The following is a 26,756-nucleotide window of genomic DNA, read 5'->3' as shown; positions in this document are numbered from 1 at the left end:
AGAAATTTAGGATAAATAGGCAACACTTTGCAGTAGGTTTGGTAATGAAAAAGCATTTCAGCACATGTTCTGCCACAAAGCATTCGGGAGTCATGGGTTAGAGTTTCAGAATTCCTTCTGAAAAGGACAAAAGAGAGACTTCCTGTCATTTCGATTGGTTTCTGCATGTGGGACCAATATGGGCAATGCAAAGTTTAAACAGATGCAAATCATGAGGGGGAGGAGGCAAAGCCATGCCTAGTTTTACATATTCCTGCAAATCCAGACTGAATGAAATCTCTGCTAAGCGCTTCCAGAGTACACTTCCACTGAAGTCACAGCACACTAGAACGCTTCATTTCACCAATATGTGCTTATGGAAATAAAGGGGAGTGACAGAGGGGAAGGAGGAGAAGCGTGGAGGAGGGGCTTGAGGCCGAGGGAGGCTCTAACCACAGCACGGCGCACCAGTAACCTTGTCTGATGTGATCATTAACCTTTCTAGAAAACGCAGCTGGCAGTTCTCTGAGGGTTGTCATTAGAATGTGAGAAGAGCCACACAGCTTTTGCACAAGACTGTTCAAAGAAGTTTGGTTTACTTGGAGAGCTACTGCTCCACTTTAGTGTGGCAGAAAAATGAGATTTCAACAATTCTTTTTTGTATTTTTTATTTTTATGATGAGTCTTCTTATCAATGGACAGAGACCAGGTAAGACTTTGGTACATTTGTACAAAGTAACTTGTTTTTAATGCCTGTTTGTGTCCGTGGGCCTCTAAGCATGATTGTGTTTATGTTGAAAACACCTCAGAGACTGGGGTATTAGAGTGAGGAGGATTTCTGAAGTAGGCTAGCTAGACTGTTAGTTCTATTACTTGGATATTTTTTTAAATAGCTAGATATTAAAATGATGATACATATTTTACCACTACTTTTCTAATTTCAAAGAATATTGATCCCTTAGCTATTGTAGATATGTTGTCCTTATAAGTAAAAAAGGAATTAAAATGCTTGGTCTGTTCCTTACAGAGGTAAACACACTTACAGATTTTTAGGTAAAATGCAAAATCCAAAGCAGTGTATTAAAAGAGTGTGTTGCTGGCTGGACTGGGACAGCATTAACTGAATTAACAACATATAAAAACCATAATGTGACAAATTGTCGATGAAATCTTAAAATAGGTCAATAGCTGTTATTTCTCGTTATAGAATTAGATGTGTCACTTTAAAAAGTACAATTTTTAGTATTGTGCTTATAAAGCCAAAAATGTCAAAAATATGTATGGTTAAGATAAATAATGTTTACTGGATATATTTTTTTAAAATGATATCAGTTGTGTTCTTATCCAACTAGAATTCAGTAATCAGTTATTCTAATGTGCTTTTACTTGAAAACCAAATAGTAAGGTTTCAAAGCACTGGCAAGTAAAAAAATTAAAGAGTTTTCCGACTCAGAAAAAAACAAACCCAAAGTTAAATAAAAAGGTGATTATACGTATATCCAAATATATAAGATTATTTACTTGACAATATACTTCTTCATTTGAACAGAAAATGGTGCATAACTTGTTAAAAATTCAGTTTCTCCTTTTAGTTAATCAGAAGTTTGATCACTGAGGTCATTTCAAATAGACTCCCCTGGTGTGACCTTTTACATAAATAAGAAAAGAGTTCCAAATTAGCAACTCAGATAGCATTCCTTCTTACTATTTACAGCAATTGCTATTCAAACCATTTCTACTTTTCTGAAATATAGAACACTTTGGACAATGTTCTTGTAAAATATTTTTGATTAATTCAGTACATAAAATGAAAGGTCTAGGAGCATTTAGGAAGAAGCCTTGTAGAAGGAGGAGGATATTACTATTAATAGTAGATCCTGCTATTAACAGGAACTGTTAGGAATATACCTTGTGCATTTACATCACATTAATTTTTTTATATCAAAATCACATCTAAACAAATAGCAAATAATCACGGTATATATTGAACCCTATACTCTCCAGAGTAAACAACACTTAATTTTCTGAAAAATGCTCCTAGCTCCTAATATTTCTCCTTTTTTTCTCAGCTAATTTGGCAATGAGAAGAAAACTGCATAGACTCAGCTGCCATCAGAGGAGATGTATGCCTCTCCATTCACGAGTGCCCTTCCCCTGAGGTATTTCTGATGGAAAATAGCTTTCCTACATTTACGCAATGTTCCAGATTGGATATACCAAAGAATGTCTATTCAGATTTTGTAATATGTGATAAGGGCTTTATGGTAATGTCAGTTTAAGGCATGCATATCAATAGATGAAACAGTGAATTTAAATAATTTAATGGGATCGATGCGAAAAATGTAGGAAAATCTTAATTGTTGAATCTGAGTGATAGTTATATGGGGGTGTGTGTTTGATGATTACCATAATTAAAAAATCAGGTACCAGGAGAACATAATTATTAAAGCATCTTCAAACATGTGTTTTGAAAAACACTGACTAGCTCCCTATGTTATCCAGAACCAAGCACATTTCCCACTAATACCATTGTGTTCTTAAAAGCATTTGGACATATTTGCCCAACAACACCATATAAATGAGGTGCTGGCCTCAATATGCAGTTTCCTTTTCCTGAAAATATTTCTTTTAATATATAAAATCAACTTAATATTATTGGCATGGCAGATTTCCAGCCACACATAGAACTGGTCTTGATGGTTGCATCTTTAAGGATAAATCCTGAATAGAATTTTGCTCCTCCCCTTTTGTTGAAAAAAAAAAAGTGATTAAAAGGCCAATGATTTTACACCACCATTATCACCAGTGATACTGCCTGAATCATTTAACTTCAAACACTGCCGAAGTTTAAGTTATTTCACACTAAAAATAAATTTGGCATTCTATTATAATTATTTTAAGCTCTTTAAGTCATAAAATGTCTCTTCTGTTAAAAAAAAATGCTACAGAAATATTCCTCGGCTGGTTAACATACACAGGCAATTGTTAAATTAGCTTATTCAGTTGGCCTCTAGACTGTAGTGTTTATGGCACTATTCATTCAGAGGAAAGGATGGTTGCTATATCTATTGTTTAATATGTGCTTTTCAAACCCAGTGAAAGCCCTGAGTAGGACATTCAAAGAAGGAAGAGCAATTCAGTAACAAGCCTTTACCACCAGGATTAAAACAAAAAGCCAAGTTCTCTATGTCTGTATCTGTAACATATTACTCTTTGCTACGAAATTATAAAAAACAAATTTTGGTGGAAGCAGCCAAAAAGAACAACATGAGGTTTTTGAGAAGATAATTAGTAGTGACTAAACATGCTTTAAAAGGATTTTATATGTTAAAAAACTCTTTGTTGTGTGTTAATAAAGCATTTCAGTCTCACATATAAATTATGGTAAAATCTGTGTTGAGGAGTAGTGGAGAAGTTCAAGATTTTCCCAGCACTTCCTTCCCAAGTAACAAAGAGGAGAGGAGGCATTTCACAATAGCAAGGGAATTCCTGCATATACAGAGAAAGATACCTTACATAACTGTGAAGGAAAGCCCTTAGCTGCAGGTTTTATTGGCTTTCTTCACAAACCACCTGCCATAAAACTACTTGTTGCAAGTAAACATGAAATTTGAATTGCCCAAGTTGAGGAAAATTTTGACCTATAAACCAAATTTGTAAACCAAAGGGAAATTTAAGTAAAGGCCATGTAAACCATTTAATAATAGCACTCCTTTACAAAATTAGGCTAATCTTTTAAAGAACTGCTCAGCTCACAGCATCCATTTTCTCAGTGTTCACACTAGTCTTGCATTCCAGCTACAGTTCTTTGAAGAAAATGTAAAAGCCACATTTTGGAATCCAGGGATAGTATACGCACCAACGCAAGATAAACATGAAGATAAGATTTTCCAAGATCTTGCTGAACCAGGGCTATAGTAGTAACAAGTGCAACTTTCACATTCAGTGGCATAATACTCACTGTCCTGAATATTTGTACATTTTTTATGTCTTGCAACAAAACAACTTGACAATTGGGTAAAGGCACGACAGATCTAGGTAGTAAAACTCTAAGGCAACCCTCCTTTTCATTTATCCCCCCTGTTTTCCTTGCGTGCTTTAGGTAAAATCACATGTATTTATTCGATTCAATTTGGGTCAAGTGAAAGGATAGGTAAGATAAACAGTTGACTTTGGAATTTTTCCAGAGCTACCCTTTAGAGTGGTTTAGACTTTTAACTCACTTAGTAGGTATGCTCTATTACCTTTTACTCTGTCAGTTTTTTCAGCTCCGAGAGTCCTGCTCAATGATCCTCAGTAAGATTTCTTAACAATTAAATAGAAAATCTATGCTGTACTCAATTCATTTTCTTGATTTTCTTTTTTCCTCACAGAAATATTTTGGCATCACATTCAGCCCTAAGGGAATTAGAGTGGAGGAAAAGTGAAGGGGTGTGAGGAAGTCTAAATTTACAGGTTAACAGGAGAGCATAGAGTGGAAAAATGGGGTAGGGGCTTTAGATTCTAATGATTTCCCCCTTCCAACAGTAGAATCTCACTATAATTATTAATGCTTTTATTGATAAATATGTACTCTAGATAACTACATACTGTATTAATACATACTTTTTGTAGCTTTTTAATAACAACTTACTACATTTTCATGGTATAAAATTTTTTTCCAACAATATAGCAAAATGTAAAAGTCAAAAGTAAGTCTTTCTACCTTGTTGCCCGTTTTCACTTACCAGAAGTAATAGCTATGAAAAGATTTTTGGTAAAGCTACCTTTTATAAATTGAGACCAGCTAATATTCTCTTACCACCCTTGATTTATCCAAAATGTAAGTTCTTCCAATTCTCTATTTTCTGCCTCATTCTTAAACCCTGAAAATAAGTCATGGACTTCTGACACCCTTGACCAAACCTCTGCCCTGCTTCCCACCTCTCTCCTGAGGTGTCCTACTATCTTGGACTTTTCACTCCATTCTGCCTTTTTGGCTTAACTGATAGCCAACTTTGCCTTTAACACAGAATCTCCACTTTAGGTGGAGCACGCCATCTCCAACTGGTGCAGCGCTCTCTGAAAAGTACTCTTCTGCTTACTCTTAGGTGCCTCCGATTCTGATGCAGCTATATTTCAAATTTTAATGACCTCCAGTTTCCTTAAACTTCTAAATCTCCTTTTCCAACTCATAGCAAGAGACAATTCCTCTTCCCAGAGGAAATGGAGATAATCAAGCCTCAAAATCAGACCCTGCCTTCAAACTACACACTTCTACATCTGCAACACTTCTATTTTCCCTTCCTAGACTTTCACTAAGAGATTCCTCTCTTGGGTACAGTTAATCTCTACACCCCAAGAACTTCGATCCAACTGTTACTCCCTTTCTTCCCCAGAATGTTCCTTAGTCAAAACTGATCTATTTCTGGGAGCTGCTGGTTAGCTCAGTTGGTTAGAGTGCAGTGCTCTTAACAAGGTTACTGGTTCCATCCCCACATGGGCCACTGTGAGCTGCACCCTTCACAACTAGATTGAAACAACTAGTTGACTTGGAGATGATGGGTCCTGGAAAAACGCACTTAAATAAAATGTCTAAAAAAAAAAAAAATGAAAAAAAGAAAAAACAGTGATCTATTTCATCTATTAAAAAAAAAAAATTGCACCTTTGACCCTATTGTGCTTTCTAGTGACCAACCCACGTTCTCTGTACAGCCAACTTGCTTGAAAAGGTGGCTGTTTCCTGTCCTCCCATCTAATTTCAACTCACTGCTCCCCATTAACAATCTGGGAAAAGTCCTGAGTGACATTCTTCTCAAATCCAGTGAACACATTTTGGTCCTGATCTCAGTTATCTCTCACTGTAGGTCAAATCACAGGATGAATTTAACTTGGTTTCAATGACACCATGCTCCCTTTTGACTATTTACCTCTGGAATAAATCACTAGTCCTTTCAGGCCCTGTAAGGGTATCCAAAGGCCTACAGGAAATCACCTTAGCTGTCCTACAGATGATTCAAGCTCATGTCTCAGGGCATATGCACAGCTCTACCAGGCCTTCTGCACAGCTTATTTCTGTAACCCAGTTCTCTGTTCCAGTATCATAGATGTCATCAGGAAGGACTTCCCTGATGATCCTTTAGATACAAATACAATACCCCCCCCCCCCCAAAAAAAAAAAAAAAAGGCAATATGTCACCTTAACCCTTCTCTTTTCCTGGTTTGTTTTTCTCCCTAACACGGAACGTCATATGATATAACATATATTTACTTTGTTATTTGTTTAGTGTCTGCTCTTCATTAGAATGTAAGTTCCATGAGAACAGGGACTTTGCTTTGATCACAGCTGTATGCCCAGTTACTACAGTAAGTTCCCCAGAAATATTTGATGAATGAATGGATAAACACCTCAAAGTAAACATTTCAATTCCTTCCACTCAGATATTCCTCCTGTGTTCTCAAGATTTGGTGAATTGTAAAGATACTACATATTAGATGTTTACTATGTATGATACCACTATGTGCTATGAAATATACATGTTACTGTCTCGATGTAAATTTCCAAAAACTGTCCTAATGTTTAGTTCTAGTTGGTTTCCCAGGACTGTCATTTCTACCTTGAAATGTGTTGTTTTCCTCTGCTCCCTTCTCTTCATCTCTGTTACTACTACCTGTTATATCTCTCCAACATGACTTCAACAACTTAACTGATCACTCCAGCCTCCAGTTCACGTTCTGGAAAGTCCATTTTTGTTTTATCATCTGATTTTTTTAAACTAAATCTAAACATGTCATGCTATGATCAAAATTCTTAACTGTCCCTGTAGCCTTCAGGACAGCGAGAACTCCCATAATTTTAACAAACAGCACCTTACAAAATATACCTCTTTCGCATCATCTGCCACTTCTCCCCTCCCCTCTCCCAGAGGGAATAAGAAAGAATTAAGAGTGTTTTGGACTTCTGGGATTCGAGTTTTGGGTACATAGCTCACTCCCTGATGATCATGGGTAAGTCACTTACCCTCGCTAAGCCTCCCTCCACTTCCAGACCTGTAAGATGGAGCTAGTAATGGTACTTATCATAACCATCCCTAGCACGTAGTAGCTACATAGATGGTAGCTAGTGTTATTTTTAAATATTACCATTACTTTAAATTCAGTGGATTCTTCACCTGTTGTTCCTCAAGCTACACTTCTGCTTGCAATATCCTTTCTGTCATCTTTTCCTGACTATCAATTCATCCCTCAAGAAGTGTCCCTGATTAAAGAAACACTTCCTGATTTTGATACTCCTATCAATTATATTAGATGCCCACTTTTTCCTCTCAGTACCATTTCCATATTAATGTCAGAGTACTTGTCTCACTGCATTGTAATAATCTGTTAACTGACTGTACTCTTCCCTTCTCTCAGCCTGCTGTAAATTCCCTGAAAGCAGAATGTGGAGTTCTGACTTTGGTTAAATTAGCATTTGTTAAGTGGAGCAGAGTACAGAATGGTGAGTCAGGGGTGAGCCTTAGTTCCACAGCTGACTACAGATGAATTGCAATAGAGAAGTTTATTACTCATGGCTCCTGGAAAAAACATATGGCATGCCTGGGGGGCCTACATGGGGAGGTCAACAGAACAAAGACAGAGACAGAGATGGGACTTGGGGTACAAACAGCATTTTTTTTTTTTCTTTAGGGTCCATGGGTGGAGTGCTTTGGCATTCCTGGATGAAGGTGAGATTGGCACATTCATACCCAAAGAGCTGGGTTTTGGGAAGCCCCACAGGGGTCTTATCTAAGGGGTACATAAGGTATATAGGTTGTGGGAGGCAAGGGAGACTTGATCACAAGGGCTGTTGGCAAAATCATATCAGGAACTTACATCTCCTTGTGACTCTACAACTACTCTCCAGGGCATGTGTTTGTAGGAGGCGCTATTATCAGAGTAAGGTCCTCACAGGCCCCTTCGACAAACAAAATGGATATTGAGGCAGCAATACCATGGAGTAGCTTACCTATAGTCTCAACAGTGGGTTGTAGTTCTCTTTGAATTTCAGCTGACAAAAGTGCCTGGAATACAGCAGGAACTCCACAAATGTTGCTAAAAGAAATGAAATCAAACTTTTATTTATATCTTAGCATTTAAGACCTATCAAATCAGACTCCCCCCACCATACATTTTCAGCTTTATTTTTTTAACTATTAACTTCCAAACTGAACTCCTATCAAATGGATTTCCTATCTCTGTACTTGAAAGTGTTTTCTCTTCCAGGAATTGCTGCCCTCATCTCATTAAGTTCAAACCCTTCCCCTCCCCCAGGGTTCTCTTCAAATTCCATTTTCTTTATGAGGCCCGCCCTGATCCAATTAACTTAAAATAATCTTCCATTCTTTCAACAATCTCAGCATTTTTATCAGTAGTTTTAAAGCCATTTATCATATTCTACTTTATTTTGTCAGATTTTATCTGCATTGGAATGTGAGCTCCTTGAAGACAAGATTGGGCCCCTGAAGTTTAGAATATAAACCTTCAAAATGCATGAATGTCCTGAGAGCAGTTTTAAGTATAGGGGATTCCTCTGTGGACTATCATTATCTGCAGGGCATCTTGCTTAAAACTCAATAAAACAGAAAATTAGTCTTGTCTCAGTGATTGAGAAAAACATTCTTAATTTACTGATGAAATAAAACTTCTATAATGATCATGATGCCTGAATGTTAATACAATTTTCATATATATTTATTGAAAATATAAATATATAAAATTTAGTTACATTATACATTACAACAGTAAATGTATATTCCCCTGTATACAACATGTGTATGACGAACTAACACCTAAATTCAGTTTTCTTCATTTTGGAAACTTATTTCTCATTACAAAGCCAGTAATAATTATTTCTGCAGATATTCAAAATAGCTGCTCTCTATATATCATTTGTGAGTCTAAAATTTCTTTTTAGCATAAAGCTTTTTGTCTTTAGTTTTTTTTCTCATTTATGCATACAATTAGTAACCTAGTGATATCGGGTTAACTTTATTTTTTCAGAGCAGTGATTTGAAAAGTATTCTTAGATAATAACAAGAGGATATTTATTGTTTTGTAGGTGACCTGAAAAAAAACAAAATCATTGATTATTAATGACGTCAATACATTTCATACTTGGATGTATTTTTTAATAGCGGTGTATGGTATTGAATGCAACAATTCTTTCAACACTATTGATACTAAGAAAATTTATGTAAGAATTGTAAACTTCCTGATCATAATAAAATTATAAGCAATTATCACCAGAAACATTCAAATTCTTGTCAGTGTAGCTACAAGTCCTCAAAATATTGCTAACTTATAATTAAAATTCCTTGATAGTTTATTTGTTACCACTCAGAATGTTTATACTTATTTATAAATAATTAATAATGCAAACCACATGTCTTCTGCTTTGTTAAAATTTTATTAAAGAAGAAAAATTGGTAGAATACACAGGCTTTACCAAGACCTTCTCCTCCACGAGGTCTCAGCCATGCGCACGCATAGTCATGCCAGAAGCTTGGTCAGCCACTGCCTCCATTCCAGCCTCATCAGGCCTTGCACATTTCTCCATGTCCACTGACAGGTCTCTCTAGTCTTCCCTTTCTCCATCTAAGATTCTATAATTCATTCTTTCCATAACTGCTACCAATACAGGTTTCCTTGCTGCTGTCTTCATCTCATTATTCTGGAAGGATCCGAAAGTTTTCATCCAAGCATGTTATTGCTACTGAAGAATATACAAGAAGTCTCATTGGAACCACTTATAAGTTCCTCATCGCCCATCTCAGTTCCTCAGTGTCCAGCAAAACTCCTACATTCCTGTGGTCAATGTGTTGCCTTGCACTCCACAATAACTGTTTCTAACTTATACACTGAGCTCAAATTTCAGGCCCTTTTCTTCATTGTTTCAGCAGATGGCCTTGACCCTTATATCACAGAGAAAAAAATTATCTTTTTTTATACCTCAACTTCCCACACCAGATTAGAATGCCGTCTAATCTACTTCTCCTGACCACTCCCGTCCTTCCCTCTTGGTTCCATTCCATTCTTCCAGGAGCCCATTCCCACCTTGAGGGGAAAGGAGGGGCAAGTATTAGGAAAGCTGACAGTTACTGACCAAATTATGCCCATTTCAGGCCAACTGCTGAAGAGGTTAAGGTTTGGCTTCATGGGCTGGTTGTTTACAGAGCTCGTGGGACAGAGTTCTATTTTAATATAGTGTCAAGCCATTGTCCATTTGTATATTCAGTCTCCCAGCTCCAAGCGTATTTCATCCCCAGTTCACACCACCCCAGCCTAACTACTGTTTACCTTGCACCAACCGCCTCACATCCACTTTTGACTAATCCAAGGTCACAAATATTTACACTTATGTATTCTTCTAAAACTTATTTTTATGTCAATGATCCATTTTAAGTTAAATTTTGTACATAGTGTGAGGAAGGGGTCTACCTTATTTTGCACATATTTAATTTGGGTATCTAGCATCATTTGTTGAATGCATCACTACTTCCTCCATTGAATTCTGTTGGCGCCATTGTCAAAAATCAATTGATGATAAATGTAAGGGGTTATTTCTGGACTCTCAGTTGTATTTCATTGATCCACCTGTCAATCTTTGTGCTAACACCATACTGTCTTGGAGATTGTAGTATTGTAGCAAGTGTTTACATTGTGACTGAATCCTCCAACTATGTAGTTTTTCAAGATTAGTTATTCTGGTTCCCTTGAATTTCCATATGAATTTTAAGATCAGCTTCTCAGTGTCTGCAATGAGCCAGCTGTGATTTGGACAGGGATTGTGTTGAATCTAGATCAATGGGAAATATTGCCATCTTGACAATTAAGTTTTCCAGTCCATGAACATGAGATATATTTCCATTTATTCAGATCCTCTGTAATTTCTATCAAGTGTTTTGTAGTTTTTAAAATACAAGTTTTATACTTTTGCTTAATTTATTCCCAAGTATTTTATTCTTTTGATGTTATTGTAAATTAAGTTTCCTTTTTGAATTGTTGATGGATAATATGTAGAAATATAATTGATTTTTGGTTATTGATTTTATGATGAAATTATTGATTTATTAATGAAATTATTGATTCATTCTCATAGCTTTTAGTGGGTTCCTTATGATTTGGTATGTACAAGCACATGTTATCTGCAGAGATAGTTTTACTTCTTTCTAATCTAGATGTATTCTATTTCTTTTCCTTGTCTATATGCCTTAACTAGACCCTTGCATACAATGTTCAATAGAAGTGGTGAGAACAGACATCCTTGTTTAATTCCTGATCTTAGATGGAAAGCATTCTGTCTTTCATTATCAAGTATGAAGCCAGCCATGGGTCTTTGCAGATATCCTTATCAGGTTGAAGGAGTTCCCTTCTATTTCTAGTTTGTTGAATGTTTTTATTATGAAAATAAAAGTGTTAGGTTTTGTCAACTATTTTTTCTATTGAGATTATCATGTTCTTTTGTCCTTTATTCTACTGAAATTATGAAGTTTTCATAACTCATTTCATAACTCATTGTCTATTAAAAAATTAAGCATGGGTAAATTGGCCTGCTGGATAGCATTTCTTATTATGCTATGTTCTTTCTCCTTTGCCTTCCAAATATAGATCTTCTCTAGATAACTTCCCCCAGTCCACAAGATGAAGAAGAGGAGTGAATGAAAAATACCCACCCACACAATCGTGTGCTTGCTTAGAAGTTCCTGTATGAAAAGGAATCATTTGAAAGCACCTGGAATGTCTTAGTTGTTTCACAGGATTCTCTTCTTTTCTTTTTAGAGGGAAAATAACATAAATTTAAAAGCAATTACAGTCTGAAGCACAATTATTTACCTGTATAAGAAAAATCTCTCATCTTTTCTGCACATTATAATTCTTATATGGGTTAAAAAGAAAAATACTTTGTAATGTCTTAGAACTCTCTAATAGTAAAAAGTGCAAGAATTTAAAATTTTTCTTTGATATTCTTATCATTCTTCAAAAATATTAAGATAACTGTATATGTTTGAGTAATTCTTTTAAAAACGCTAAATCTGAAATCAAGTGCATGGACTATTCAGCTTTGCAGAATTGGGAGAAAATAATTGGTTCATTGATTACTTATATAGAGAGACTAAGAAAGAAGCTATTAGTTGCTACCAATTTTATATTATAGGCTTTAATGTTTATAAAAGTATTTTTTATTTTGAATAATATTCATTTAAAGTTGTAAAAGAATGTTTGAAATACTAGTTGTAGTTCATTTTATTTTAAAATTGAAATGTTCATTTCTGAATCTTTTTCTCATCATGTAATTACAAAAAGCTAATGTTTGATTTCCTTTGAAGTTCTGTTTTATTTGTGTAGATAGTCTCTTAGAAAGGCCCACTTAATGTGGACATTTAAAATATAGTTATGCCAATGAAGTCCCAAGTGGGGCAACATCTCTAACATGAGAACCTAGCTCATCATTCTGCTAGGTTCTGTTTTGGTGCTGTTCAACCTATGGTGGTGAAACATGTTAAAAAAAAAAAAAAAAATCAGAAGGAATTTAGGGATATAAAATTATCCTGTCCAAATCTGAATTGTATTGATAATTAGGTGTTCCCAAATTCTTAATTTTATTTATTGAAAGACTGTTAGCTCAGTGTCATAAAGGTTTCTATTATTTTACTGTAAGTTAATTCCAGGTATAAAATTTACAAATTTACAAATTCCGTGGCTCAAGTGGTTAGAGCTCGAGCTCTGAGAAACAGGGTTGCCGGTTCGATTCCCACAAGGGCCAGTGAGCTGCAACCTCCACAACTAGCTTGAAGACAACAACTTGAGCTGAGATGCTGCTGAGCTGCCAAGGGGTGGCCCCATGGTTCAGTTGGTTAGCAGAGCGAACTCTTAACAACAAGGTTGCCAGTTAGACTCCCGCATGGAATGGTGGGCTGTGGCCCCTGCAATTAGATTGAAAACTACAACTGGACTTGGAGCTGAGCTGCGCCCTCCACAACTAAGATTGAAGGACAACAACTTGACTTGGAGCTGATGGGTCCTGGGAAAAACACACTGTTCCCCAATAAAGTCCTGGAAATATACACTGTTCCCTTTCCCCAACAACAACAAAATCTTAAAAAAAAAAAAAAAATTTTACAAATTCATATCTTAACTAGAAATTTTACTTTGTAAACATAAAGTGGGAGAAGCCATGAACCATTAACCCTTATTTTGCTAAAATAAAAGGTTGGGATTAACACAAAGAATTTCACATAAAAATTCTGACATCATGGAGTTTGTCTACCTTTTATAGCTTATTAATGGTGTCTTTTGGGATGGAAAGTGCTTATATAAAGCACTGTAATTAAATTTACACACTAACAAAAGACGTCTTATAAAATGTGTTACTTCATTATTTAAATCAGATATTTGGAGAGATTCTAAATGATTTTCTGGATAAATTATAATTCCTTTACACATGCATTTCAATAGGAACATAAGATATTATCAATTATGTTTGTTTAAAACATGTACTTGTTGATATGTTTACATATTTTGTACAAGAAAACAACACTCGGTTCAGATACATCTCATTGAATACAAGCCTATACTTTTTCAAGTACAGGTTCTCACACTGACAGTAAAAGTTAAATTTTACTGTCCATACCATTGCAAGGCAAGGAAGTGGTTTTAGATTTCTGCTCATACCACTTCAATAATTGTTCAAGAAAATACTCAGTGATTTGAGTGTCTAGTTGTCCTCAGTTTTGTATAAGAAATGCTCAGAGCATTGAGTGCAACATGATAGAAATGTTCCTGACACTTGTCTCTATTTTATTGTTTGTTCCTTTTAATTGATGCATTTAAGATTGAACAGTCTTGATATATTCTCTGCCACTGCAGATTTTTTTACTTAATTCAAGACTATCAGAGTAAGGGCAAAGATTCTCTCAAAATCTGTAAGAACTCAACAACTAGTGGCACGTACGCTGAAAGTGGCATACCAGAATAAGTCCGTAACAATGGAGCCATATTTTATTCACTGACAAGGTGGAACAGTAGACTAGGGAGTGTCAATTACTCGCATGTGTACTTTAAACTTAACCATCTCTGTGATTGGTGTTTGTTTTATTATTTTTCTATTAAAAGTCCTTTGTAATTTCTAACATTTTCAGAATACAAATGAAAAGAGATTTTACATAGTTTAATCAAGATGGCTAAGGGGATCAAATGTAATGGTGCCCCCCCAACTTGGGGCTGTGGGGTGAGTCAGTGAAGTGGAGCAGATGGAGTGGTAGACCAAGGAACAGCTGTAAAGGCTGATCCCTTTCTTGGCTCCATTTCTTCCAAACTCTGAAATCAGTCTTTGGTCCCATTGCATCATTTTCACTCTCCTTTGCAGGGGCCGGGACTAAAATGAATGTGTATAAAATTTAAGGGTTTGCCAAAAGCCTCAGTAATCAAGATTAGTAATATTTTAACACCCTTTAAAAAAATTAACACCGAAAAGAATGATGAACAATATACTGAACTTTTAGGAAAAAAGATAAGCTGAGCCATGTTAGAGCCTGAGGCAAAAGGGAAAAATTAGTAACATAATTCTGTCAGTAACAAGAGCCTTATTTTAGTCATATTGGAGCTGAGTTCCAGCCCTTTGATTCCTCCTCACTTTCCAAAATGACCTCACTCCCGAAACCCTTGATCTATATCCTGTTTTTTCATTCTTGGCTTCCACCTTGCCAGAGTGTTCATGGGAAGAACACTGGATTCTAGCCTTGACTTTTTACATCTAAGCTCTCATCCTACTATAAGATCATGCCATTGAATTACAAGGCCTCTTAATAAAAGGTAGTGAGGTTGATAGTTTGAGGCTCTAGCCCCTGTCAGTGGCTCTGCAGAAAAGCCCTATCAATCTCTTCTGGAAGTTTGTCATCCAGTTGTACACTTAAGAACTACACACACCATCTCCTGACTATACTTTAGGATTGTTAAAATACTCTATTTTTGCAATTTCTCATAATACCTTACATCAACTGCTTTGTGGCACTTGCTATGTAAGTGATTGATAACATTCTTCAAAGTTTTTAACTATAGTGGGTAAAAGTAAAAGAATATTTTGGTATATAAGCATTGCTCAGTTTTTCTATTTTTAATGTAACATTACCTGGTAGGATGTGTTAGTATGTCAGTATCCGCACTATTCTCCCGTAAGTTTTAGACAAAGCTTTTGTGTTTTATGACTCAAATATTTAATGCTTAACTAAATATGACTTGTATAAACTGAGCCATATCATGAAAAGTTCGAATACTACAAGTAACCCAAATCAAAAATATTTCCAGTTCTTCAGCATTTGGTAAACTCTTCATATTATTAGCTTTGAAAAATGAAAAAAAAAATTCTAAAATTGGAATTTGATAAAAAAAGGTATTTTCTGTTAAGATACTCTTCCTTCTGATGAGATTGGGTATTCTTCATATTATTAGATTTTTGGAGTTCTGTTTTTAAAATATCTGAGCCTTTTTAAAAATTATTCCGGTTTTTGGTTTAAAAAGTGCACTTGTTAGGAAGAAAGGGAGAGGAGGGAGGAAAAAAAGGGGTCCAGCCTCTGCAAAGTGGTTTCCCGATAACCCTGTAGGATTAAGTATAATTTTGCCTATTTTTAGATGAGGAAACAAGGACTTTAGAGTAACCTGAAATCACATAGCTAATAAATTGATACAGTTGGAATACAAATCCAAGTGTCTTCTAAAATGTGCTCTTAAGTACTAGGATATAAAAAGAGTTTTACATTATTTATCAAAGCCACATATTTTGTAATGGAATAAATAATAGTTTCCTGACCTGCAACTGAAAAATGGAAAAAAATTTTTGGTCCAGTTTCATGTCTCCTCTAGAAAGGAAATCAGTGTAGGGATCACCACTGTATCTTACTTAACCAGACCTGTGCGTGTATCTGTGTATGACTCACTTAATTGAACAAAGTTTGGATTCATTCCCTCCCGACTTCTCTCCTCTCCTTTCAAGGAAACTTGAAAATTATTGTTTGCTTTAACTACTTTTTAAAGAGAAAGAAAGTACATAAAATTCCTTTTTGTTTATCATATTTCAGCAATATTAATAATGGTATGCTTGTTTTTGTTTTGAAGAGGTAGCAAAATTATGCTCCAGAAACTACTTTTTTTGTCTTTGCCGGCAATTCATTTAGCACAGGTTTGATGTGGGAATCATAATTTCACAAGCATACAGAACAATATCTCTTAATAAGCCTACTAGAAACATAACACACTCCAAACAAATGACAGCTTAATCACACTTTACCCAGGCAAGGGGAGATGAAGGAATAAAATCTGAACTTAATATGAGGTGTAGCTTTTATACGAGGAGGCTGTCAGTTAGCCACTAATCAAAGAGCTGATTTCCAGCTGCCAACGCAAAGGAAAAGGCCCCTATTGCTCGAGCACGTTGCTAGGGAATGAAGACGCCAGTCTTGGTGGGCACGCACGTCTCTTTCAGAGGGCCACTGTGGGTTTATCCACAATCTTCTGAGCAGTGCCTCGCCAGGACAGGAGCAAATGCTCCAAGGGTCTTCAGAGAGTTTTTAGTGAAGAGTCGCCTCACCCAAACCAATACTCAAATAGTCCTCACAAACCCTCAGTATTTATAGTCTAAATATTCCCTTGCCATAATGGCTTCTCCATGTCCTCATCCATAAGCCCCAAGCAGAGCCCCTCAAGCTGGGCTGCTGACTGCTTATCGGCGACACAGATGTAGAATGATGACATTCTGGAACGATTCACTTCATTCTTATACGAAAGTAACTTTTTTTTTCTTTGTAATAAACGAGTAGATTAAAACAACTTCACATAAGTCATAAACAAGTGGCTATGAAGTCACAGAAGCCAATCCTCAACAGCATCAAAAGTGCTTGGCCTTTTCTCTTTAAAAAATGATTTTCAAATGGCAAAGAAAATACATAGATTTAAGTGTCTCTTTTTCTTTTAAAGAAACTTTTACAAATGACATAAAATAAAATGTAAAACACTGCCCTCTAAATCTCTCTTCTGTTCTCAGAGAGAAGCAAGTAGGCATTTTTAATGAATTTATAGATAATGTGTGTATATATATATATATATATATATATATATATATATGTATATATATATATATATACACACACACACACATATATATATATATATATATGTATATACATATATATACAGAGGGTGCCAAAAAATGTATACACATTTTAAGAAAGGAAAAAAACTATTAAAATTACACTGATGGTAACCACTTTGAGCACCTCTTGTAATTGCAGAAGTCAAACGTGACTTATGTTCATCTTTTGTTATCGATATATATTGAGTATTACAATTTTAACATAGCTTTTTTCCTTTCTTAAAATGGGCATACATTTTTTTGGCACCCTCTGTACAAACACTTTATTTATTATCTATTTTTACACTACATTTACCATGCCAGACACTGTTTCAAGTGTTTAACTTTTGAAAAGCCATTTAGTACAACTCTAAGAGGTAAGTTATACTATTCTTACTTCCACCTTTTTTTTTAACTAGATAAGAAAACAGGCACAAAAAGACAACCTGTCAAAGGTTACACAAAATAGAAGAGAGCAGAGCTTGGATTTGAACTGGGAGCCTGGTTCCAAAGCCAAGAAGTGTTAACTGCCACTCTACATGCAGCAGGACAGACCAGATGTGTGTACCCACATGTATACACATCCATATACATGTTTCATGTTACCTACTAAACGTTTTTCATGTACCCTTGCAGGCCTTTGCATATATACATGAAAGGCAGGAAAGGAAGAGCAACTGCGAACGAGAGGGAGTAGCCAAAGACTATAAAACATCTCAGAGTAGCAGGCATGAAAAATATTCCATGGCTGAGAAATCAGATCACTGATAAACTTAGAACAATTTCAATTCTTACACAAGAGGAGTAAGGGTGAAAGAGAGAGTGTGTCTGACCCAGTCTTGTAGGGAAGAAAGTGTTAATTCTTCAATGCAATGGGTCCAGAGGAAGAATCCAGGGTAAAACTATCAGCTCATTAGGGTAATCAGCATCTAGCAGATAGGCTGGCTCCATCCTGTTGAAGCATACTATACCCTACAAGGCATGGCCAGCCTTTCAGGGTTCAGTGTCATTACGAAGAGGCTCCTGTCTTAAGTGATTTTTTATGCCATAAACTATGATAAGGAATGACTTGTATTTTCTGTCTTACAGTATTTAAATTAAAACTATATACTCCACAGTAAAAGAATAAACAGAGGGGAAGCTTCTGCCACTAGCAATTCAAAACGTTTAGGAACCACAACTTTAACAATATCTGTTAAGGATTCTCTAATTCACACCTGTATTTAACTGCTCACCAAGCACGACTCCTTGGATCTCTTAAAGGCACCAAAAGATCTGTTGCCTGAATTGTAGCCCATCATCCTTTCAAAATTCAAATTGTATTACAGGCATGCTTTGCTTCATTGTGTTTCAGAGGCGTTGTGTTTTTTACAAACTGAAAGCAAAACTCTCCACCAGCAAAAAGATCGCTTTATTGCCGTACCTGCTGTATTACGGTGGTCTGGTACCAAACCCAATATAGCTCCCAGGTATGCCTGCATATCACGGTTTAAAATGCTCCACTTGTTTCCTTTGCACTTATCAAGACCAAAAACCCTCAACTTTGCCTTAAAAGATCTTGCAGCAGCCATTCTTGCCTATCTCATCAGCCTCACAAAGTCACTTTTCACCTTTTCTACTTCCCGCACCTCCCTACCTCCCCTCGAGGTGCCAGCCCAACCAACCTCTTTCAGTCACTCCTGTACCAAGTTAAGGGCCTTCTCATTGGCTCTTCCTTCAGCCTTGAATTTGTCCAACTAACTCAAAGTCATTCTTCAAATTTTACCTTAAACGTCACTTCCTCGGGACATCTCAGTGAGCCTGAGTTGATGCGGGCATAATTCTACAGGGTGGGATAGACCTACCCACCCATCCACTGACATGCAAATTGACCCATTGAGGATCTTCCTTTGTTTACTACCTTTTCATCAACCACTACAGACTAAGTGGACCTGCTTCGGCACCGCAAAGCTCTCTCTTCCCTTAGTATCTGAGAGGAAGTTGTGGGGTGAAGCTTTAAAAACCAACCTGAAAACCATACTGTGATCCTCAAGTTGCTCATAGGAATCATAGTAAGAACCTGAAAAGACTAACACTGGGAATGAAATGCTCAGTTGAAGCCTACAATAGCCTAATCAATGAGGGAAACACCCCCAGCTGTGCCCAGGGCCTTCCTGCTCTTCCCCCGCCACTCGGTCATTGAGCATGCGCATGTCCGTTACCTGCCTATTTCAGGAGGAACTGCCAATCACCGCACCCGCCGGTACGTGTCTCTGCTGAGAATCCTGCCCACTCAGGCTTGTTGGGTGTCGGTCCTACGGGGAAGCAGGATCTGAGTTTCCACACAATCTGGGTCCTGAGCCTTCAGTTCCAGGTAAGTGGGAGGCTGCAGAACTGGACCAAGCGGGGCTGCGTGAGGCTGAGCTGAGCACGCCTGGGGCTTCCTGAGCATCTACTGTGCTCCATAGTGGGGCGTCGCCGCTTGCCGGTGAATGGGTCTCCTTCAGTCTCGGGCAAAGAGCTTGTGAAAACTATTACTTCCGAGTCCCAAACCTGTGGAATCAGAATGGGGGTGGAGGGCCTTAGTTAAATAAATTTCCAAGGTTTTAATCTGAAGAGTTTGAGAATTGTCACGTTATCTCCAAAGAATTACTTTCTGGTTTTGGTGGAGGTAAGTAGGGGAGAAGGGAGGAGAGGTGGGAGGTTAAGGGAGTAGAGTGGTAGCCACCATTTGAGAACCTACTACCCTACATTGCCTACACCTCCTGCCCAGTTTAAGAATCCTTTAATCCTCACAAAGATCTTACAGTTAGGAATTATCATTACAGATTTACAGATGAGCTGGTTTAAGCCTCAGGCATGTTAAGAATCTACTGGTGTGGCAGTGGTTGAAACGGAGGGCTGGGAATCTGCCACATTTTTGTTTGTTTGTTTTTTCTCAAAGGAGTGGTTCACAAAGTATGGTTGCAGGCCAGCAGCACCACCTGGGAACTTCTTAGAAATACCACACACCAACTGAATCTGAAACTGGGGGGTGTGGCCCAGCAATCTTTTACCAAGACCTACAGGTAATTATGCAAGCTAAGGTTTGAGAACTACTTTCTTAAAGGAACAAAAGACCAGTGGAATGTTTTAAGTTTGGAAGATAAAAGGATTGTTTGTATTTGAAAAGATCGGTTAAGCTACAGAGTCAGGGAAGAAATGATTGGAGGCACCATTGTATTTTAGAGTAGGGAAGGGCTCATTCATACTGTAATCCAGGAAAGACACGGGTGTTTGAACTAGGGTGGCAGCAGTGCCTATAAAGCTGATTCTGTTCACTTCATGGTCTGCTTGCTTAATGGCCTGATTCTGGAAAGGATGGAAGACTGATTTGTGTATGTGCTTGGGAAAAGGAAGGGCACAGTGATACCTGGAGTGAGTACCTGTTATATTCCAAAGTTATATTTTTTCCTGTTGGGTTTTGTTTTCCCCTTATGCTCTGCAATTGGCTGTGTGATATTGGGCAATGTTCTTAAAACTTTCTTCAGCCTCAGTTTTCTAATCTCTGACCACTCTGTGCAACCTCACCTCCAATCCCATGCACTCTCCATCTTTCTTAATATGTATACCTCTTGTATAATGAGAGACCCAGGAAAACTGAGTAACTCACTAAAATAACAAATGACCACCTTAAGTATCATCTTCAGCTGAAGACAAAAGATATTGGTAGGGGGAGTGACTTATAGGAGAGTACCGGGAAAAGCAGAGGAAAGGAGGGTAAGGTTGTTAGGCATATTGAAGCCATTGTCTTATGCATTGATAAGAGTGCTTAGAGATAAAAGTCTTCTTCCAGATACAGCCAAGGGAGACACCCTTACAAACGTCAATGTTTTACAAAGGGTAACTTCTACTTGATTTTCAGAACTTCCCTGTTGTCTGCTCTTTCTTAAAATTAACCAGCCTAAATGTTTTAAAATTCCAGACTCAATCAGGGATTGCACATTTCATTTGTCTTGTTTCTTTAGTCTTAAATCTAGAACTTTTTTCATGCCATGTACATTTTTGAAGAATGCATACCAATTGTCTTGTAGAATGCCCCACAATCTAAGAGTTTTTCTCATGATTAGATTGAAATGGAATATTTTTAGCAAGAATATTTTATAGTTAATGTGTGCTTATTTTTGCATCATATCAGGAAGCACATAAGATCAGTTTGTTCCATATTTTTGTTGTTTTTGATTAATAAGAAATATGTAAGGTGAATCGCTATAACTATGAATTCTAGTTGTTCCAAGAACTTCCATCGAATAATTTTAGCATTCATTGATGATTCTTGTGTGAATGTTTTAAAATATTGGTGATTGTGGGATCGTATTTTTTATTTAATGTCTTTTCTCACCCACAGGAAGGATTCTTTGTCTTGCACCTAAGACTACTTTCTTAAACAAGAAAGCCATTTAGCTTGACTTCACATCATTGAGTGGGAAGAGGAGCAGCAGCCCAGCTAATATGTTCAAATATTCAATAGACTGCAGCCTGTGGTGTATTCTGGGCAACAGACTCTGGAGCTAAGGGGCAGAAAGAGGTATAAACAAGTTTGTAGAGAGGCTGCCATCAACATGCCAAGCCAGTAAAACTGAAAAGCTGGTCAGTTTGTGAGGTCTGGGGGAAGATATACACTGCTTACTGGCTAGAGAACTAGGCCTTACTAAAGGACACGTTAATCTTACCCACCATCACTTTTGTTCACGGCTCAATGGAGTTTGTGTCAGCCTTGGCCGACTTTCAAGCAGAAGCTAGTTGTCCCATCTGTTTGGACTTCTTAAAAGACCCAGTGACCATTAACTGTGGACATAACTTCTGTCTCTCCTGCATCAGTCTGTCCTGGAAGGATCTAACTGATACTTTCCCCTGCCCTTTTTGCCGATTTTGCTGTCTAGAAAGGAAATTTGCTAGCAATCCCCAGCTGGGCAATTTGACTGAAATTGCTAAGCTACTCCAGATAAGAAGAAGCAAGAGGAAGAGACAAGAAGAAAAAAATGTGTGTGAAAAGCACAATCAGGTTTTGACTTTTTTCTGTCAGAAGGACTTAGAGGTTTTATGTCCACAGTGCAGTTTCTCTACTGACCACTGGAATCATTATATTTGGCCCATAGAGAAGGCTGCCCCCTATCATAGGGAAAGACTGGAGTATTGCATTGAGCCGTGGAAGGAGAGGGTGGAACAAGTTGAAAAAGTGATAACTATGCAAACCAGAAAGTCAGGGGAACTGAAGAAGAAGGTAGAATATAGGAGAGAAGAAATAAGGTCTGAATTTGAGCAACTTATGTTGTTTCTCCAAAATGAGCAAGAGACTGTTCTGCGGGAATTACAAGATGAAGAAACAGCTATTTTAACAAAACTAAAGGAAAACCTAACACAGTTTTCAGATCATGTTTCCACATTAAAATGTCTGTTAAAGGAAATAGAGAGCAAATATGTGAAGTCAGAACTGCAATTCCTGACAGATGTTAAAAGTATCTACCATAGATATAAAACCTTAAAGGCCCCCGAACCGTTTTCATTCCAGTTAAAGGAATATGGTTACCATCTTCCCCCGCAATATTCTGGCCTAAACAAAATTATCAAGCGATTTCAAGTTGATGTGATTCTAGATCCTGAAACAGCACATCGTAAACTTATTATTTCACATGATAGAAAAACTGTGCAATATGGAAATAGAATGGAAAACTTACCTCATAACCCAAGGAGATTTTATCTTTGCCCAGCTGTTCTAGGTTCTGAGGGATATAATTCTGGCAGGCAGTATTGGGAGGTAGATGTGAAAGACAAGCCAGAATGGGTTTTGGGTGTCTGTAAAGACTCTATTCCTAGGAGAAGAAGGAGTCAGAATCCATCAGTTTTATTACAGGATGGGTTATGGTGTATCAGACGAGGTAGTCAGAGTAATTATGTTGCATTGGGTCCTAAAAAAATTAATCTCCTGCCAAAAGTAATACCTAGAAAGATTGGCATTTTTTTAGACTATGAATTGGGTGAGGTTTCCTTTTACAATTTAAGTGATAGATCTCTTCTCTGTATTTTTCACGACTATTTTGCAGGAGCACTTTGGCCTTATTTTGATACTGGAACTGACTCAAAACCTCTTAAGATCTGTACAGTAACTGATTCTGAATGATGAACTATTGTAAGACTCTTGTTTGTTTTTTCAGGTCATGGACAAAACCAAGACAATTCTGTGTTTTTTTTTTCCTTTAAGCAACCAGAATGGTTTTCATCTGTTTCAGCAGCTTCTTAAAAATGTTATAATCTACTTAACAGATAAATTACGGATCCAATTGGAAAGTGGTTTAGAAATTCTAAGATAAAATACTTATAAAATATATTACTTTTGCAGTCCAATAATTGCCAAGTAAAGTCCAATAACTTTTTTTCTGTATGAACTGCCTACATGTTTTCCCTTAAAAGCAAAAACAAGCTTTTACTAAAGGCATGCAGGACAACCTTCTCTGTAAAGGTAGCCACTTTGAACTTGCATCTGTTTACCTCAATAATTCCCCATAATGTGTTTGTTCTTTTTATTGTGTCTTTGTCAGTCTTGACTTAGTACAATGGAAAATTAGGCAGTACCCCCGCTATGTACATGCATCATAGATTTACGTGTGCACACACAATCAATAATCTTCCTTCTGTTCCTGTTTCAACAGTGTACCTTCTAGCTCTGTTCAGCTGTCATTCCCTCACCTCTTTGGGGAACTGACCTTTTCTGAGAACCCCTGTTGATTTTGTTCTGTTTTCCTCCTTTGGCTTACTCTTTTCAGGGAGTCACATCATTCAGCAGATCATAGATAACATAAAATTTAGAAGAACATATCGAAATAGACTGCTGAGCTTTTGGTTGGGACTCTGTTGAATCTTTAGATCAATTTGGGGAGAACTGACATCTTAATATTGAGGCTCCCAATCCGTGAACTTATTTATTTGGGTCTTTAACTTCTCTGCAGTATTTTGCAGTTTTCAGTATACATGCTATTAACATCGTTTGTCAGATTTATCCCTAAGTAGAGTCCATTGGATTAGCTGTAGAGATGCTCATGCCATTTGTAGTCATTTTCACTTTTTCCTTTACAGGTTAGGTCCATTTTCTTGTCTGTTTACACTAACTAGGAACTCCAGCACAGTGTTGATTCTTATTTTATGATGGGCTTTACTTGTCATTTTACTGCTCACATTTATTCAATTTTTACCCTTTTTTCTGTTGTTCCTTTTATTACCTAACTTTGATAGCTCCCAGTCTTCACATAAAACAATTTCTGTTTAATACTGTCAATTCAATATTACCTAACCATTTCCCCACTGATGGATATTTACTTAGGTCATGTCTAACTTTTGCAAATAATGTACAGTAAATACATATTTGTACTTTGAAACAAAATATTTAGTGAAAGTATACAGCATAATGAAAAAGAAAACGGCCATATATCCATGACCTAATTTAATGTTAACATCACTTTTGAACTTCCTTTGTTCCCCTTCTCAACCTCAGCCTCTTCCCTTCCTGGTCCTTTCTAAGTTCCCTCCACTATTAATTTGATATTCCATTGTTTTCCTAACTTTTTACCATGTATGTTTGTATCCCTAAATAATATGGATAGTTCCCCATGTTTTTAAATTTTACATAAAGTTGATGCTGAATTATTCTGTCTTGTATTTTTTTCATTTAGCATTATGTTCACGCGATTCGTCACGCTTTTGTTTAAAGTTTTACTTTGTTTTCATACTACTGATGGATACTCAGTTTGTGAACGTTTCATAAACTTGTTTCATAAACTTTCACAAACTGCTGCAATGAAAATTATACATCTGGTTTCTTTGCAGAGTGAATTGTTGGGCTTTCGTCTTTACTGGATAATGTAAATTTTTTCCCAAAGCATTGTGCAAATTTACACTCCTACCCACAATGTATAAATGTTCTCATTGCTCTGCACTAACTATTTCATTTTTAAAAATTATTTACTAATTTGCAAGATGTTAAATGTTTTAATTATTTCCATGATTTCTAATAGAGCATATTTTCATAAATTTAACAATCATTTGCTTCAGAGCTATTTGAAACATCTACTTGGAGTCGTGTTTGGGAATAAGACGGCTTGTGTATGTATTTAATTAAATAAAATGTTATAAATAACCAGTGGTCATAACGCCATTTATTGAGCAGTCCATTTCTTCAACTGATTTGCAATGCCACCTGTATCTGATACCTAATCTGTTTTACTGATCTATTGGTCTATCTTTGGGCCAATACCATACTCAAATATTATAGCTCCCACATTTTTCTTTTTAAATTGCAGGTGTATAAAACAATAATTGGTAGATATTTACATCCCTTACAAAGTGTATAGCTCATTCTTGATATCTGGTGACCATTTTTAATCATCTCTTCAGGGTTACTTTGGCAACTCTTGGCCTCTTCCATGTAAATTTTAGAGCTTACCAAATTAAACAACCATGGAGGTTTTATTTGAAATTGCATTGAAGCTATACATTAAATTGGAGAAAATTGACACCTTTATTGAGTTGCCCAGCCCATGAACATAATATAACTTTACAGCTATTTAAGTCTCTTAATAACTTATACGTCATCCACCAGTTGCCTACCTTAGATACAACTAAACTTTCTAACTTGACATGACTTCAATAGGGCACACTTGACATCAAGATTACTCAGAAGGGCATTGAACAGTAAGCTTGCCAGCAGGCAGCTTCTCAAATTTTCATGGAACTCCTTACTATCGTCCACATAACTTAGAAATTCAGGAGGATTACTATTTCAGGTAGGAGTAAATGAGACATTGAGAAGGTAAGGTAAAAGCTTCATGTTCCAGCCACTAAATCTTTTAACAGTGGGGTCCATAGACAGAAAGGAACCTCCTGAAATTACACTAAAGAGTTAATAAATGGTCTCTGGAGGAAGCACATTTGATTTCAATTGAATTTTTTAAATCTAGTTTTATTGTTTCAATTATTCATGTTCATTGTTTACAACATTGATTAGAATTACCAACCATTGCTTTACAACTACTATTGCCAGCTACTAAGGCAACCACTTTCCAAGTCTTGTTTTTGGGTATTTCATAGTCATTGACAAGCTTCTGGATTTTGACTAATAGTAAAGCTTCTGGATTTTTCAGCTTGAGGTATTATTTGATGTCCTACTTTGGAAGATGAGAATTTAAAGCAGTTTTCACTCTGGCCCTCATGAGACAATCATTTTTGTATAGAATATTTTCTGATGTATACGTTATTTTGTCTATGTCAATGTCATTTACTTGTAATACACAATGATTGCATTTTGTTCATTTCATATTCCTGTAGTTCATAGTTGCCTTATATTTCTCATTTGCTTTTGTCTTTCAATTTAAATACATTTAGCTTTCTACCACTTTGATTTTGCTGACTACTCCCAGGGACCTGCCTGACCTCCAACATAGGCAGGTTGTTCACTAAGCCAGCAGTTCAGGTATCTTGGGGATATCTTTTGCATCTTTTGTTTTTCCATTTGGTGATTGTGCCTTGTTGGAAAACGTCCTTCAGTAGCTTCCTAATCAGGGTGCTTAGGAAACAAATTTTTTGAGAACTTCGTCTGAATAACTGTTGACAACCAATGAGAAGAGCA

At 36.6% G+C, this 26,756-nt stretch overlaps 2 protein-coding genes across 5 annotated transcripts; both read left to right on the top strand.

The window, feature by feature from the left end:
- Positions 1-312: 312 nt before the first annotated feature.
- Positions 313-12,316, top strand: APELA (apelin receptor early endogenous ligand). Of its 4 annotated transcripts, none has more exons than XM_088792457.1 (4): positions 313-688; positions 2,049-2,138; positions 7,645-7,682; positions 11,616-12,316. In XM_088792457.1, exons 1-2 carry the CDS (start codon positions 616-618, stop codon positions 2,135-2,137), a joined length of 162 nt encoding a protein of 53 aa, XP_088648583.1. In that variant the 5' UTR covers positions 313-615; the 3' UTR covers position 2,138; positions 7,645-7,682; positions 11,616-12,316. The 4 variants fall into 4 exon arrangements, with proteins under 4 accessions (XP_088648583.1, XP_088648584.1, XP_019600191.1 ...); XM_019744632.3 differs by having other exon boundaries at positions 317-688; positions 11,605-12,316; XM_088792458.1 differs by lacking the exon at positions 7,645-7,682.
- Positions 12,317-17,820: 5,504 nt separating this feature from the next.
- Positions 17,821-24,778, top strand: TRIM61 (tripartite motif containing 61). Its single transcript, XM_074338281.2, has 3 exons — positions 17,821-19,472; positions 20,043-20,166; positions 21,486-24,778. The coding sequence occupies exon 3, from the start codon at positions 21,837-21,839 to the stop codon at positions 23,256-23,258; it is 1,422 nt and encodes a 473-aa protein (XP_074194382.2). The 5' UTR covers positions 17,821-19,472; positions 20,043-20,166; positions 21,486-21,836; the 3' UTR covers positions 23,259-24,778.
- The last annotated feature ends 1,978 nt before the right edge of the window (positions 24,779-26,756 follow it).

The sequence above is a fragment of the Rhinolophus sinicus genome, chromosome 15, assembly GCF_057876585.1.
Source record: "Rhinolophus sinicus isolate RSI-liver-muscle chromosome 15, RSI-T2T, whole genome shotgun sequence".
In the NCBI taxonomy this organism is placed as follows: Eukaryota; Metazoa; Chordata; class Mammalia; order Chiroptera; family Rhinolophidae; genus Rhinolophus; species Rhinolophus sinicus.
The sequence above is the reverse complement of the archived record's forward strand: the minus strand, read 5'-3'. Positions and strand labels throughout refer to the sequence as shown.

Excerpts from the sequence above, each read along its gene's own strand:
- APELA (XM_088792458.1), top strand. The coding sequence starts at position 616 with ATGAGATTTCAACAATTCTTTTTTGTATTTTTTATTTTTATGATGAGT. Across the intron at positions 689-2,048 it reads TATCAATGGACAGAGACCAG|CTAATTTGGCAATGAGAAGA; the intron begins GTAAGACTTTGG and ends TTTTTTTCTCAG.
- TRIM61 (XM_074338281.2), top strand. The coding sequence starts at position 21,837 with ATGGAGTTTGTGTCAGCCTTGGCCGACTTTCAAGCAGAAGCTAGTTGT.